At 44.9% G+C, this 14,661-nt stretch overlaps 1 protein-coding gene across 2 annotated transcripts in view; it reads left to right on the plus strand.

Moving 5' to 3' along the window:
- Positions 1-14,661, plus strand: part of FBLN1 (fibulin 1) — a 75,320-nt gene that overhangs the window by 31,154 nt on the left and 29,505 nt on the right. For both annotated transcript variants that reach the window (XM_077266632.1, XM_077266633.1), the window contains exon 3: positions 13,008-13,146. In XM_077266632.1, the coding sequence (XP_077122747.1) occupies positions 13,008-13,146 (139 nt within the window). The remainder of the gene's footprint in view (positions 1-13,007; positions 13,147-14,661) is intronic.

Raw genomic sequence — 14,661 nt, forward strand, 5'->3', positions numbered from 1 at the left:
CGTCTTCTCAGGTGGCCAGTGCACCAGCTGCCCCAGAACGGAAGACGGTGGGCACGCAGACCCCCAGATGGGACAGCGCTCCCCCTTACGCAGTACCAGGCGGCGGGCAATATCCAAAGGGGTTGCCTCCGCCGGTGCTGCCTCCTGAGTGGTTCAAGTAAATGTTCTAATCTTCCGAACATGTAAATAGTTAACTGTTTGTCCTCTTGCTGCTATGACCCGATCAGGGTAACTCTTAAAGGGATCCCTTTGTTTACCCGGGATCCCTTCTTCTGCTTTTTGTTTTGTTTCCTGTTTTATCCTTGTTGAAAGAACTGCTGGATCATGAACACTGCATGATTACAAACTCCTTGTAAATAGTTTGCACCTTCTTAAAGGTGCCCTCTACTGGTTTTATAAAAGAAAGGACTCTTTGCGAAGGAATTGTTCCTGGAAGCAGTACCGGAGTCCTTGCTGCGTACGGACTTGCAGCTTGAGAAGTTGCACTACCTCATAGAGACTTGGTTCCTTCTTAAAGGGAACGTTCATCAATAGCACTTAAAGAATGATGATGCTTTAAAAGAGAAATAGTGATGATGCTTACATGTAAAGTTATATGTAGTCAGACAGTTGATAGTAAGAAATGTTTAATGATGTGTCAGAGAATGAGGACAGGAAGTGAACCCAGATGGGGTTAGTTAGTGAGTCCTCCTAGGAGCCATATAGAGATGGCTCAGAGATCTTGAACTGAGAGATGGATGATACGTTCTATACTGTGTATAGCAGCAGAAAGGCAGTAGGCCCGGGCGGAAAGGGGCGGTCCTGCAACAGAACGAGAGGCAGTAGGCCTGGGGCAGATGTAAAGATGGAAAATGAAGAAAAAGTTGATTAGCCTTATAATGTTTTATAAGAAGGTCTTTAGTGGATTCAGCGTGTACGTCCTTAAAGGCAAAGTTAAATTATTGTTCAGAAATTTGCACTTAGTAGAATACCCGGTTGGGTAAGAAAAGTTATTTATAGTATGTTCTTTAAAATATTTAACCATGTTTTGTAACGTTCAAGTGTCCTCACCTCCCATAAAGGGAAGCTCTGTTCAAACTTACTTATTGTTATCGCATTTCAAAATTGTATGTCTTTTTGCTGACATGTATTGTTGTTTTCTTCCCAGTCCAGGAGTACTGGATTTAACCGGGGGGGGGAGTTGTTGTGAATTCTGTTTTTGGGCTCCCACTGGTGGTTACTGGTGGTACTGGCTGACTTTTGTCTTGCACCTGTTCCCATCAGGAAACTGGGAGTTTCCTATTTAGTCTGGCTTCTCAGTCATTCTAGTGCTGGCAATCAATGTTACCAGAGCACCTCTGTTGCTTGCTACCTGCTCCAAGTCTGCAATTCAGCTAAGTTGGATCTTTGGCATTTTTTGTGTTTGTTTGTCCAGCATGCATTTATATTTCTCTTGCTGCTGGAAGCTCTAGTGATCTGAAATTACTACTCCGGTGTCATGAGTTGATAACGGAGTTAAAGTAATTTCAGGATGGCTGTTTAGGGTTTTGAGGTGACCGCGAAGTCCTCTTTTGTATTTTCTGCTATCTAGTCAGAGGGCCTCGCTTTGCTGAATCTATATTCATACTGCGTACGTGTTTTCCTCTTACCTAACCGTTATTATATGTGGGGGGCTACTATCACTTTTGGGGTTTCCCTGGAGGCAAGCCAGGTCTGTGTATTCCTCTACTAGGGGGTAACTAGATCTCCGGCTGGTGCGAGGTGTCTAGGGATAATCGTAGGCACACCCCCTGGCTACTATTAGTTGCGTGTTAGGTTCAGCGTCGCGGTCATCTGAGATTCCATCATTCCTAGAGCTTGTCTGTTTTTGCCTGAGTCCCTGCCATTGGGAACCATGACAGTATTGCCGGACGCAAATGTATTAAAGGTATTGGCTGAAGAAAGAGAGAAAAGAAGAAGTTTCTGACACTTTTTTTTTTTTTTTTACTCAGAAGTTCTGTCTAGCCATAATTGCAATCTGCTGCTTTTTTCTCTCCTCTTAACCCCTGAATGGCTCAGATCTCAGCTGTTGAGAAATGGATATCCAGAGTTTAGCTACAGGCCTGAGTGCTCTTGCTTCTAAGGTTCAAAATATCCAAGACTATGTTATACATGCTCCTATGTCAGAACCCAAGATTCCTATACCTGAGTTCTTTTCTGGAGATAGATCTCGTTTTTTGAATTTTAAGCACAATTGTAAATTGTATCTTTCTCTGAGATCTCGCTCCGCTGGAGACTCCGCTCAGCAGGTTAAAATTGTGATTTCCTTGTTGCGGGGTGACCCCCAGAATTGGGCATTTGCATTGGCACCAGGGGATCCTGCGCTGCTCAATGTGGATGCGTTTTTTCTGGCACTGGGGTTGCTCTATGAGGAACCTAATTTGGAGATTCAGGCTGAAAAGGCCTTGATAGCCCTCTCTCAAGGGCATGATGAAGCTGAAATATATTGTCAAAAATTTCGAAAATGGTCTGTGCTTACTCAGTGGAATGAGTGCGCCCTGGCGGCGAATTTCAGAGAAGGTCTCTCTGACGCCGTTAAAGATGTCATGGTGGGGTTTCCTACGCCCACAGGTCTGAATGAATCCATGACTATGGCTATTCAGATTGATCGGCGTTTACGGGAGCGCAAACCTGTGCACCATTTGGCGGTGTCTTCTGAGCAGACACCGGAGATTATGCAATGTGATAGAATTCTGTCCAGAAGTGAACGGCAGAATTATAGGCGTAAAAATGGGTTGTGCTTCTACTGTGGTGATTCTGCTCATGTTATATCAGCATGCTCTAAATGCACAAAAAAGGTTGATAAGTCTTTTGCAATTGGCACTTTACAGTCTAAGTTTATTTTGTCTGTAACTTTGATCTGTTCATTATCATCTATTACTGTGGATGCCTATGTGGATTCTGGCGCTTCCTTGAGTCTTATGGATTTGTCCTTTGCCAGACGCTGTGGGTTTAGCCTAGAGCCTTTGGAAGTTCCTATCCCTTTGAAGGGTATCGACTCCACACCATTGGCTAGGAATAAACCACAATACTGGACACAAGTGACTATGTGTATGACTCCTGACCATCGGGAGGTGATTCGCTTCCTTGTGTTGCATAACTTGCATGATGTCTTAGTGCTTGGATTGCCATGGTTGCAAACTCATAATCCAGTCCTTGACTGGAAAACAATGTCTGTGTTAAGCTGGGGATGTCAGGGGGCTCATGGGGAAGTACCTTTGGTTTCCATTGCTTCATCTACTCCCTCTGAAATTCCGGCATTTTTGTCTGACTATTGTGATGTTTTTGAGGAGCCCAAACTTAGTTCTCTCCCCCCTCACAGGGATTGTGATTGTGCTATAGACTTGATTCCGGGCAGCAAGTTTCCCAAGGGTCGTTTGTTTAATCTGTCTGTGCCTGAGCATGCTGCTATGCGAGAGTATATTAAGGAGTCCTTGGAAAAGGGACATATCCGTCCATCCTCATCCCCTTTAGGAGCAGGTTTTTTTTTCGTGGGTAAAAAAGATGGCTCCCTGAGGCCCTGTATTGATTATCGCCTGTTAAATAAGATTACAGTCAAATACCAGTATCCTTTGCCACTATTGACTGATTTATTTGCTCGTATTAAAGGGGCAAAGTGGTTCTCTAAGGTTGATCTTCGGGGTGCGTATAATTTGGTGCGGATTAAGCAGGGAGATGAGTGGAAAACTGCATTTAATACGCCCGAGGGCCATTTTGAGTATTTGGTAATGCCTTTTGGTCTTTCTAATGCTCCTTCAGTCTTTCAGTCCTTTATGCACGATATTTTCCGTAAATACCTGGATAAATTTATGATTGTGTATTTGGATGATATTTTGATTTTTTCGGATGACTGGGAGTCGCATGTTCAACAGGTTAGGAAGGTTTTTCAGGTTTTGCGGGCCAATTCTTTGTTTGTAAAGGGTTCAAAGTGTATTTTTGGGGTTCAGAAGATCTCCTTTTTGGGGTATATTTTTTCCCCTTCTTCTGTTGAGATGGATCCTGTCAAGGTTCGGGCTATTTGTGATTGGACGCAGCCTACTTCCCTGAAGAGTCTTCAGAAGTTCTTGGGCTTTGCTAATTTTTATCGTCGATTTATAACTGGGTTTTCAAGTGTTGCTAAACCTCTGACTGATTTGACTAAGAAGGGTGCTGATGTTGCCAATTGGTCCTCTGCGGCTGTGGAGGCCTTTCGGGAGCTTAAGCGCCGCTTTTCTTCCGCCCCTGTGTTGCGCCAGCCTGATGTTTCGCTCCCTTTTCAGGTCGAGGTTGATGCTTCCGAGATTGGAGCGGGGGCGGTTTTGTCGCAGAGAAGTCCCGATTGCTCAGTGATGAGACCATGTGCATTCTTCTCTCGAAAGTTTTCGCCCGCCGAACGAAATTATGATGTTGGTAATCGGGAGCTCTTGGCTATGAAGTGGGCATTTGAGGAGTGGCGTCATTGGCTTGAGGGTGCTAGACATCAGGTGGTGGTCTTGACTGATCACAAGAATCTGATTTACCTTGAGTCTGCCAGGCGTCTGAATCCTAGACAGGCGCGCTGGTCGTTGTTTTTCTCCCGGTTTAATTTTGTGGTTTCATACTTGCCGGGTTCAAAAAATGTGAAGGCAGATGCCCTTTCTAGGAGTTTTGAGCCTGACTCCTCTGGTGATTCTGAGCCTACGGGTATCCTTAAGGATGGGGTGATTTGGTCTGCTGTCTCCCCAGACTTGCGACGTACTTTGCAGGAGTTTCAGACTGATAGGCCTGATCGTTGTCCGCCTGGGAGACTGTTTGTTCCAGATGAATGGACCAGTAGAGTCATCTCGGAGGTTCATTCTTCTGTGTTGGCAGGTCACCCTGGAATTTTTGGTACCAGAGATTTGGTGGCCAGGTCCTTCTGGTGGCCTTCCCTGTCTCGGGATGTGCGTGCCTTTGTACAGTCTTGTGATGTTTGTGCTCGGGCCAAGCCTTGCTGTTCTCGGGCTAGTGGATTGTTGTTGTCCTTGCCTATTCCGAAGAGGCCGTGGACGCACATCTCTATGGACTTTATCTCGGACCTCCCGGTTTCTCAGAAAATGTCCGTCATTTGGGTGGTGTGTGACCGTTTTTCTAAGATGGTTCATTTGGTACCCTTGCCCAAATTGCCTTCTTCATCTGAGTTGGTTCCTTTATTTTTTCAGAATGTGGTTCGTTTACATGGTATCCCGGAAAACATCGTTTCTGACAGGGGGTCTCAATTTGTGTCTAGGTTCTGGCGAGCGTTCTGTGCCAGGATGGGCATTGATTTGTCTTTTTCGTCTGCATTCCATCCTCAGACTAATGGCCAGACGGAGCGAACTAATCAGACCTTGGAGACTTATTTGAGGTGTTTTGTGTCTGCTGATCAGGATGATTGGGTCGCCTTTTTGCCGTTGGCAGAGTTTGCCCTCAATAATCGGGCCAGTTCTGCCACTCTGGTTTCTCCTTTCTTTTGCAATTCAGGGTTTCACCCTCGTTTTTCATCTGGCCAGGTGGAATCTTCGGATTGCCCTGGAGTGGACACGGTGGTTGATAGACTGCACCGGATTTGGAGTCATGTGGTGGACAATTTTAAGTTGTCTCAGGAGAAGACTCAGCAGTTTGCTAATCGTCATCGTCGTGTGGGTCATCATCTCCGCGTTGGGGACTTGGTGTGGTTATCTTCTCGTTTTGTCCCTATGAAGGTCTCTTCTCCTAAGTTTAAACCTCGGTTCATAGGTCCTTATAAGATTTTGGAGATTCTTAATCCTGTATCTTTTCGTTTGGACCTACCAGCATCTTTCACCATTCATAATGTCTTCCATCGGTCGTTGTTGCGGAGGTACGAGGTACCGGTTGTTCCTTCTGTTGAGCCTCCTGCTCCTGTGCTGGTGGAGGGTGAATTGGAGTATGTTGTGGAGAAGATTTTGGACTCTCGCGTTTCCAGACGGAGACTTCAATATTTGGTTAAATAGAAGGGATACGGTCAGGATAATTCTTGGGTGACTGCCTCCGATGTTCATGCCTCTGATTTGGTTCGCGCCTTTCATAGGGCGCATCCAGATCGCCCTGGTGGTTCTCATGAGGGTTCGGTGCCCCCTCCTTAAGGGGGGGGTACTGTTGTGAATTCTGTTTTTGGGCTCCCTCTGGTGGTTACTGGTGGTACTGGCTGACTTTTGTCTTGCACCTGTTCCCATCAGGAAACTGGGAGTTTCCTATTTAGTCTGGCTTCTCAGTCATTCTAGTGCCGGCAATCAATGTTACCAGAGCACCTCTGTTGCTTGCTACCTGCTCCAAGTCTGCAATTCAGCTAAGTTGGATCTTTGGCATGTTTTGTGTTTGTTTGTCCAGCATGCATTTATATTTCTCTTGCTGCTGGAAGCTCTAGTGATCTGAAATTACTACTCCGGTGTCATGAGTTGATAACGGAGTTAAAGTAATTTCAGGATGGCTGTTTAGGGTTTTGAGGTGACCGCGAAGTCCTCTTTTGTATTTTCTGCTATCTAGTCAGAGGGCCTCTCTTTGCTGAATCTATATTCATACTGCGTACGTGTTTTCCTCTTACCTAACCGTTATTATATGTGGGGGGCTACTATCACTTTTGGGGTTTCCCTGGAGGCAAGCCAGGTCTGTGTATTCCTCTACTAGGGGGTAACTAGATCTCCGGCTGGTGCGAGGTGTCTAGGGATAATCGTAGGCACACCCCTGGCTACTATTAGTTGCGTGTTAGGTTCAGCGTCGCGGTCATCTGAGATTCCATCATTCCTAGAGCTTGTCTGTTTTTGCCTGAGTCCCTGCCATTGGGAACCATGACAGGGAGTGCAGCGCCCCAGAGTCCTGGTCGTTGCAGTACTGATGCTCTGCCGCTAAGGGGGGCTATGGTACGTCTGATGGCACTGAAGGAGTTCACCTGACCAGGTATCACAGACACCAATACACTTCACAGTCTGGCCTCCAGGGGGAGCTAAGGGCAACATCCTGTGGCAGAGGGTGTTGCGGGGAGAGTCTCAGGGGGGTCCCTGTCAGGGGTGGGATCCTGACAGAGGCCTAGCGAACAGAGAGAACATTACGGGACCGCGCCTGCACCTGATCGCGGCGGTACCCTAAGAAAGGACAAGAAGTGAGGTATATTGTGCTGAGTGAGAAACGAGATCAACGCAACAAGGAGAAATACCAGTAGGAGTCGTGCTGTAAGACGAGGCAACATCCTACTGAGGCGCATAGCCGGTGGCCGGAACGCCGAGGAGGTACTAGGCTCCAAGCAGTACTTCAAACCTACGGCAGGACAGTCAGCTATAGGCGGGCTGTCTCACACAAATCACCTACGAAGACATAGGGGGCAACCAGTGGAGAGGGGCGACACTAGGGTCCCGGAAGAGCTCCGAGCCTACCCGTCATACGGGTGCGTCCTAGCCATATCATCTGGGGGACGGAGAAGAACATCAGAATCGAGTTGTGAGGGAACACGAGAAACAGACACAACAGTTGTGGGGACTATCCCGTGAGCACAGCAGGGGAGGACCGCAACACACAAGCGCTAGAAGGTAGGCACAGATTTCCACCTGCAAAGGGAACTCTGGAGGTGCCATCGGACCGGCCGGACTTGCGCAGCCTGGTTAACCGTATTCCGGACTGAGGATCCTGAAGCCTTCAGTAAAGAGGTAAAGAGACTGCAACCTGGTGTCCTCGTTATTTACTGTGACCAGCACTGCACCGCACTACCACCACCATCCACACCTTTAATTGGGCGCCCCTCAGCAGGGTCACGGACCGGGCCTAGCCACCGTGACAACCCCAGAGCAGAGACCCAGAGGCCCGGTACCGGGTACCCCTCAGCCCTGCGGCAGTGGGGGCGCTGCACTAGGGTTAGGGCAAAGGTTAGAGTTAGACTTGGATTAGGGCTAGGGTAAAGGTGAGAATAGAGCTAGGTGTAGGATTATGTTAGGGTTAGGGTAAGAGTTAGAATAGGGTTAGGGCTAGGGTAAAGGTGAGAATAGGGCTAGGTGTAGGGTTATGCTAGGGTAAGAGTTATAATATGGTTATGTTAGGCTAAACGTTACAATAGGATTAGGGTCAAGGTTAGGGTTATGTTAAGGTTAGGTCAAGGATAAGAGTTAGAATAGGGTTAGGGCTAGGGTAAAGGTAAGAATAGGGCTCGATGTAGGTTTATGCTATGGTAAGAGTTTTAAAGGGTTTTGTTAGGGTAAAGGTTACAATAGTATTAAGGCTAAGGTTAGGGTTATGTTAGGGCTAGGATAAGAGACTAGGATTAGGGATATGGTAGGGATAGGGCAAGGGTAAGAGTTAGACTACAATTAGGGTTATGCTAGGGTAAAGGTTAAAATAGGGTTAGGGTTATGCTAGGGTTATGCTAGGGTAAATTATATTTCAGGGTTACGGTCATGATAGGGTTGGAGCTAGTGTAAGCGTTAGACTAGAGTTAGGGTTATGCTAGCATTAGGGCTAGGGTTTTGCTATGGTAAAAGTTTCAGTAGGGTTAGGGTCATGGTAGGGTTGGGGCTAGTGACAGTTAGACTTGAGTTAGGGTTAGGGTAATGCTAGGGTAAAGGTTACAGTAGGGTTAGGGTCATGCTAAGGTTTGGGCTAGTGTAAGAGTTTGACTAGGGTTAGGGCTAGGGTTATAAATGAATTACCTATAAACATAATGAAATGATGTAATAAATTGTCTACAAATAAATCTTAGGCCACATCCAACTTTTCAAAAACATAAAATGCTGAAATCGCTGCAGCACGTGCATTTTCAAATACAATGCTAGTAAATATGTGCCAAAAAAGTGTGGGGTTTAAGTAACACAACCTGTAAGCGGGCATAGTCATTCAGCTTTCCCATATACGGGGTCATATTGATAGACACTAGAACTGACATATCCCTATTTTTCTAATGGTGATGTACGCAATAAGACAAAATAAAATATATCTTTAATGGACATCCCCTTTATGATTCTTGAAAAAAACAGCGCCGCTCCTTTGGCTGTGCTTGATATTGCAACTCATTCACTTAAATTAGCTGCAATACCAGACATAGCCACCGGATATAAGTGGCGCTGTTTAAAATAAAAAATAAAGAAAATCCTTCTTAAAAAAAAAAAAAAAACTACAAAGATTGAATAAAACTAATAATGTACTGCCAAAGGCAAAAAATAATAACTGCAGAAGAGGATTTTAAAGATATAGTGAGAGCTTGAATGATGAATGTATCCTGAGCGCTCACGGGCAATTCCTTATCTACCTGATCCTCGTAAATCCCTCACCAGCATCCTACACTTTAGGGGGTGCAGATGTAGGGTTAGAAGAACACAACTCTCCAAATCTTATAAGTCGGAATCTGATATCTGTTGGCTCGGGGGCTCCCTGGCGCTTCATAAAAGGAATCTTTCTAAGCCTTTAGCTAAACACAAGGAAACGGCGAAACGGCTCAGAGGAGCGAATTAGGAAATCCTCTTCCCTTTGAAAGTTCACTCCTGGGAGACGACGTCAGAGACTTGAAAGAGGAACCACATGTGAGCGCTGCTCTGGAGCTGGCGAGCATCTGATGTCCAGATACGCCGTCTGCTGCTCTCTGCACATATACAAGGGGCGAAACATGAAGCGCCTGGGCCCCAATGCGAAACTGTGGATTCTGTGTTATCTACTGTATACCGTTGTGTGAAAAAGTGTTTGCCCCCTTCCTGATTTCCTATTCTTGTGCATGTTTGTCACACATAAATGTTTCCGTTCACAAAACAAATGTAAATATTAGACAAAAGATAACAAAATGCAGTTTTTATATGAAGGTCTTTATTTTTAAGGGAAAAAGAAATCCAAACCTACAGGATCCTGTGTGAAAAAGTGATTGCCCCCTATCTTTGCAGAATTGTTGTAATTCAGCCACATTGGAGGGTTTCCGAGCATGAACCACCTTTTTAAGGTCATGCCACAGCATCTCATTATTAAGGTCAGGACTTTGACTAGGCCACTCCAAAGTCTTAATTTGGTTTTTCTTAAGCCAGTCAGAGATGGACTTGCTGGTGCGTTTTGGATAATTGTCCTGCTGCATAACCCAAGTGCGCTTCAGCTTGAGGTCACAAACAGATGGCTGGACATTCTCCTTCAGGATTTTTTGGTACACAGCAGAATTCATGGTTCCATTTACCACAGCAAGTCTTCCAGGTCCTGAAGCAGCAAAACAGCCCCAAACCATCACACTGCCACCACCATATTTTACTGTTGGTATGATGTTCCTTTTCTGAAATGCTGTTACTTCTATGCCAGATGTAATGGGACATATACCTTCCAAAAAGTTCAACTTTTGTCGCGTCAGTCCACAGAGTATTCTCCCAAAAGTCTTGTGGATCATCAAGATATTTTCTGGCAATACTGAGACGAGGCTTTATGTTCTTATTGCTCAGAGCCATGAACACTGACCATAACTGATGCAAGTGAGGCCTGCAGTTCTTTGTATGTTGTTGTGGGGTCTTTTGTGACGTCTTGGATGAGTCATCACTGCACTGGTAATTTTGGTGGCCAGGCCACTCTAGAAAGGCTCAATACTGTTCCATGTTTTTGCCATTTTTATGCGCTAAACGCTCTCATTTTTCATATTTCTAGTGCAGTATTGCAGTTCAGTTTTCATGTTTCATGTTTGCATGTCTTAGCGCTGCAGTGTGCTGCCTTTTTTACTTGACTATATATGAGTTGGTTACTCTAGGTTCAGCACCTGTTCACACTTAGTCTATGCATGGATGTGACGGTCAGTTTTTTCAAATATATTATTTAGCCTTCTGACTGAGCACTCCGCCTCCTAGCCCAGGTGTTTTAATCGCAGCAGGTCCAGTACCCCTCCACAGAGAGAGAGAATATGAGTCTAGGAAGAGGTTTTCACAGGTACCCATTCACATGGAGACGTTTATTCTCAGCGAGGTAGGCAAGCGTAGGACCTGATATACGAGAGATGCCGTAAAGGGGCTATCAGGTACACATAAAATTGGCCATTTTTATGCGCTAAACGCTCTCATTTTTCATATTTCTAGTGCAGTATTGCAGTTCAGTTTTCATGTTTCATGTTTGCATGTCTTAGCGCTGCAGTGTGCTGCCTTTTTTACTTGACTATATATGAGTTGGTTACTCTAGGTTCAGCACCTGTTCACACTTAGTCTATGTATGGATGTGACGGTCAGTTTTTTCAAATACTGAGACGAGGCTTTATGTTCTTATTGCTCAGAGCCATGAACACTGACCATAACTGATGCAAGTGAGGCCTGCAGTTCTTTGTATGTTGTTGTGGGGTCTTTTGTGACGTCTTGGATGAGTCATCACTGCACTGGTAATTTTGGTGGCCAGGCCACTCTAGAAAGGCTCAATACTGTTCCATGTTTTTGCCATTTGTGAAATCCAAACCTACAGGATCCTGTGTGAAAAAGTGATTTCCCCTCTAAAACATAAATTAACTGTGGTTTATCACATCTTTGGGAAGCAGAGTTCATATTCCCTAGCCACACCCAGGCCTGATTACTGCCACACCTGCTCTCAATCAAGAAATCACTTAAATAGGACCTGCCTGACAAAGTGAAGAAGACCAAAAGATCCTCAAAACCTAGAGATCATGCCGCGAACCAAAGAAATTCTGGAACAAATGAGAAACAAAGTAATTGAGATCCATCAGTCTGGAAAAGGTTATAAAGTCATTTCTAAAGCTTTGGGACTCCAGAGAACCATGGTGAGAGCCATTATCCACAAATGGCAAAAAACATGGAACAGTATTGAGCCTTCCTAGAGTGGCCTGGGCACCAAAATTACCAGTGCAGTGACGACTCATCCAAGAGGTCACAAAAGACCCCACAACAACATACAAAGAACTGCAGGCCTCACTTGCATCAGTTATGGTCAGTGTTCATGGCTCTACCATAAGAAAGAGACTGGGCAAAAATGGACAGCATGGCAGAGTTCCAATATGAAAACCACTGCTGAGCAGTAAGAACATAAAGGCTTGTCTCAGTTTTGCCAGAAAACATCTTGATGATCCCCAAGACTTTTGGGAGAATACTCTGCGGACTGACGAGACAAAAGTTGAACTTTTTGGAAGGTGTATGTCCCATTACATCTGGTGTAGAAGTAACACAGCGCTTCAGAAAATGAACACCATACCAACAGTAAAATATGGTGGTGGCAGTGTGATGGTCTGGGGTTGTTTTGCTGCTTCAGGACCTGGAAGACTTGCTGTGGTAAATGGAACCATGAATTCTGCTGTCTACAAAAAATCCTGAAGGAGAATGTCCAACCATCTGTTCGTGACTTCAAGCTGAAGCGCACTTGAGTTATGCAGCAGGACAATGATCGAAAACGCACCAGCAAGTCCATCTCTGACTGGCTTAAGAAAAACCAAATTAAGACTTTGGAGTGGCCTAGTCAAAGTCCTGACCTTAATAATGAGATGCTGTGCTATGACCTTAAAAAGGCGGTTCATGCTCGGAAACCCTCCAATGTGGCTGAATTACAACAATTCTGCAAAGATAGGGGGCAATCACTTTTTCACACAGGATCCTGTAGGTTTGGATTTCTTTTTCCCTTAATAATAAAGAACTTCATTTAGAAACTGCATTTTTTTGATTACTTGTGTCATCTTTGTCTAATATTTAATTTTGTTTGCGGATCTGAAATATTTAAGTGTGACAAACATGCAAAAGTATAGGAAATCAGGAAAGGGGCAAACACTTTTTCACACAACTGTAGGTGTTATCAGTCATTGTACAGGAGGAGGAGGTGAGCTGTGACATAGACTCTGGGAAAGAAGCAATGCTTTTGAAATAGTTGTCCACGAGTTCAAGAACATTGCTTCTTTCTAGAAACAGCGCCACTCCTGGCCATGAGTTGTATTTACAATGGGTTTAGGCTGCAATACCACATACAACCTGTACACAGGTGTGGCGCTGTTCCTGTAAGAAAGCTTCCACGAGGAATTACATTGACTTTTTTCATGAAATATCTGATGTTTGTTTGTCTTACTGTTTTCCTAGATTAATCCAGGAGCAATGCTGCCTCAATCAGCTGGAGGACTTGCACTGTACGACCGGCATCAACATTGCCAACGAGAAAAACTCTTGTGATGCGAGTGACCAGGAGAAGGCGTCCAGCTGTGAAGCCAGGTTTGTGCAGGTGAGCGGAGATCTGCTGGGACTTGTGATCCTACAACAAGTGGGAGAAGTAGAGAAACAATGCATGGCCATTTTTGGGATCAGTCAGACCCCAGAAATCAGGAATTTATCCCCTATCTATGTGTTAGAGTATAACTGCTAGCGGATTCCCATTTTTATTACCGCCCCCTAGTGGTTTCCCATTTTCATTACCACCCCCAGGTAGATTCCCATTTTTATTACCGCCCCCTAGCGGATACCCATTTTTATTACCGCCCCCTAGCGGATACCCATTTTTATTACCGCCCCCTAGCGGATACCCATTTTTATTACCGCCCCCTAGTGGATACCCATTTTTATTACCGCCCCCTAGTGTATACCCTTTTTTATCACTGCCCCCTAGTGGATACCCCGTTTTATTGCCGCCCCCTAGTTAATACCCATTTTTATTACCGCCCCCTAGTGGATACCCACTTTTATTACCGCCCCCTAGTGGATTCCCATTTTTATTACCGCCCCCTTGTAGATGCCCATTTTTATTACCGCCTCCTAGTGGATATCTATTTTTATTACCGCCCCTAGTGGATATCTATTTTTATTACCGCCCATTAGTGGGTACCCATTTTTATTACCGCCCCCTAGTGGATTCCCATTTTTATTACCGCCCCCTTGTAGATGCCCATTTTTATTACCGCCTCCTAGTGGATATCTATTTTTATTACCGCCCACTAGTGGATTCCCATTTTTATTACCGCCCCCTAGTTAATACCCATTTTTATTACCGCCCCCTAGTGGATACCTATTTTTATTACTGCCCTCTAGTTGATGCTCATTTTTATGACCGCCCCCTAGTGGATACCATTTTTTATTACTGCCCTCTAGTGGATGCTCCTTTTTATGACCGCCCCCTAGTGGATACCATTTTAGAAGCAGAAAGCATGAGGACCCGTCTCCTCTGAACGCTGCATTTATGGCATCTTCAGACTGGAATTTTTCCAACCTTTTAAGTCCACCAAAAATGTTAACACATAAAGTCGCATTTTCCGTAAAATGCTGTATTTTTTTCTGTGTTGGGGTGGAATATCTGGGGTATATAAAATCACTCCAGGTAAGGGAAGGAAAGGGGCGCAGTACATCTGCACTAAAAATGTGACTTTTTAAAAAGTCGCAATTGATGACCCAGCACAAAACTCTTTGGAAAAAAAATCCACCCTCAATAACAGACACTTATAAAGCAGACTTTAAAAAAAAAGGTGCAAAACACCAAAATCTAGGGGAAAAAAACATAAATGCAATAATAAATTGGGTCCTAAATGTACGGAGCCGGGACAGCATAGCTCTGTACACCGTCTAGTGGCCATTGTTGGGTACTGCAGTCCAATTCCTATTAAAGTGAATAGAAAATGAGCTGCAGTACCTAAAAACGGCCACTACACAGTGCATGGCGCTGTGGTGTCACGGATCTGAACACTGTGGACGTCCAGTATGCAGTGAGCTCCCCCTAGTGGTGTCTGCAGGTAGCCATTTTGTTACTATC

Source organism: Ranitomeya variabilis, chromosome 5 (assembly GCF_051348905.1).
Source record: "Ranitomeya variabilis isolate aRanVar5 chromosome 5, aRanVar5.hap1, whole genome shotgun sequence".
Lineage (NCBI taxonomy): Eukaryota > Metazoa > Chordata > Amphibia > Anura > Dendrobatidae > Ranitomeya > Ranitomeya variabilis.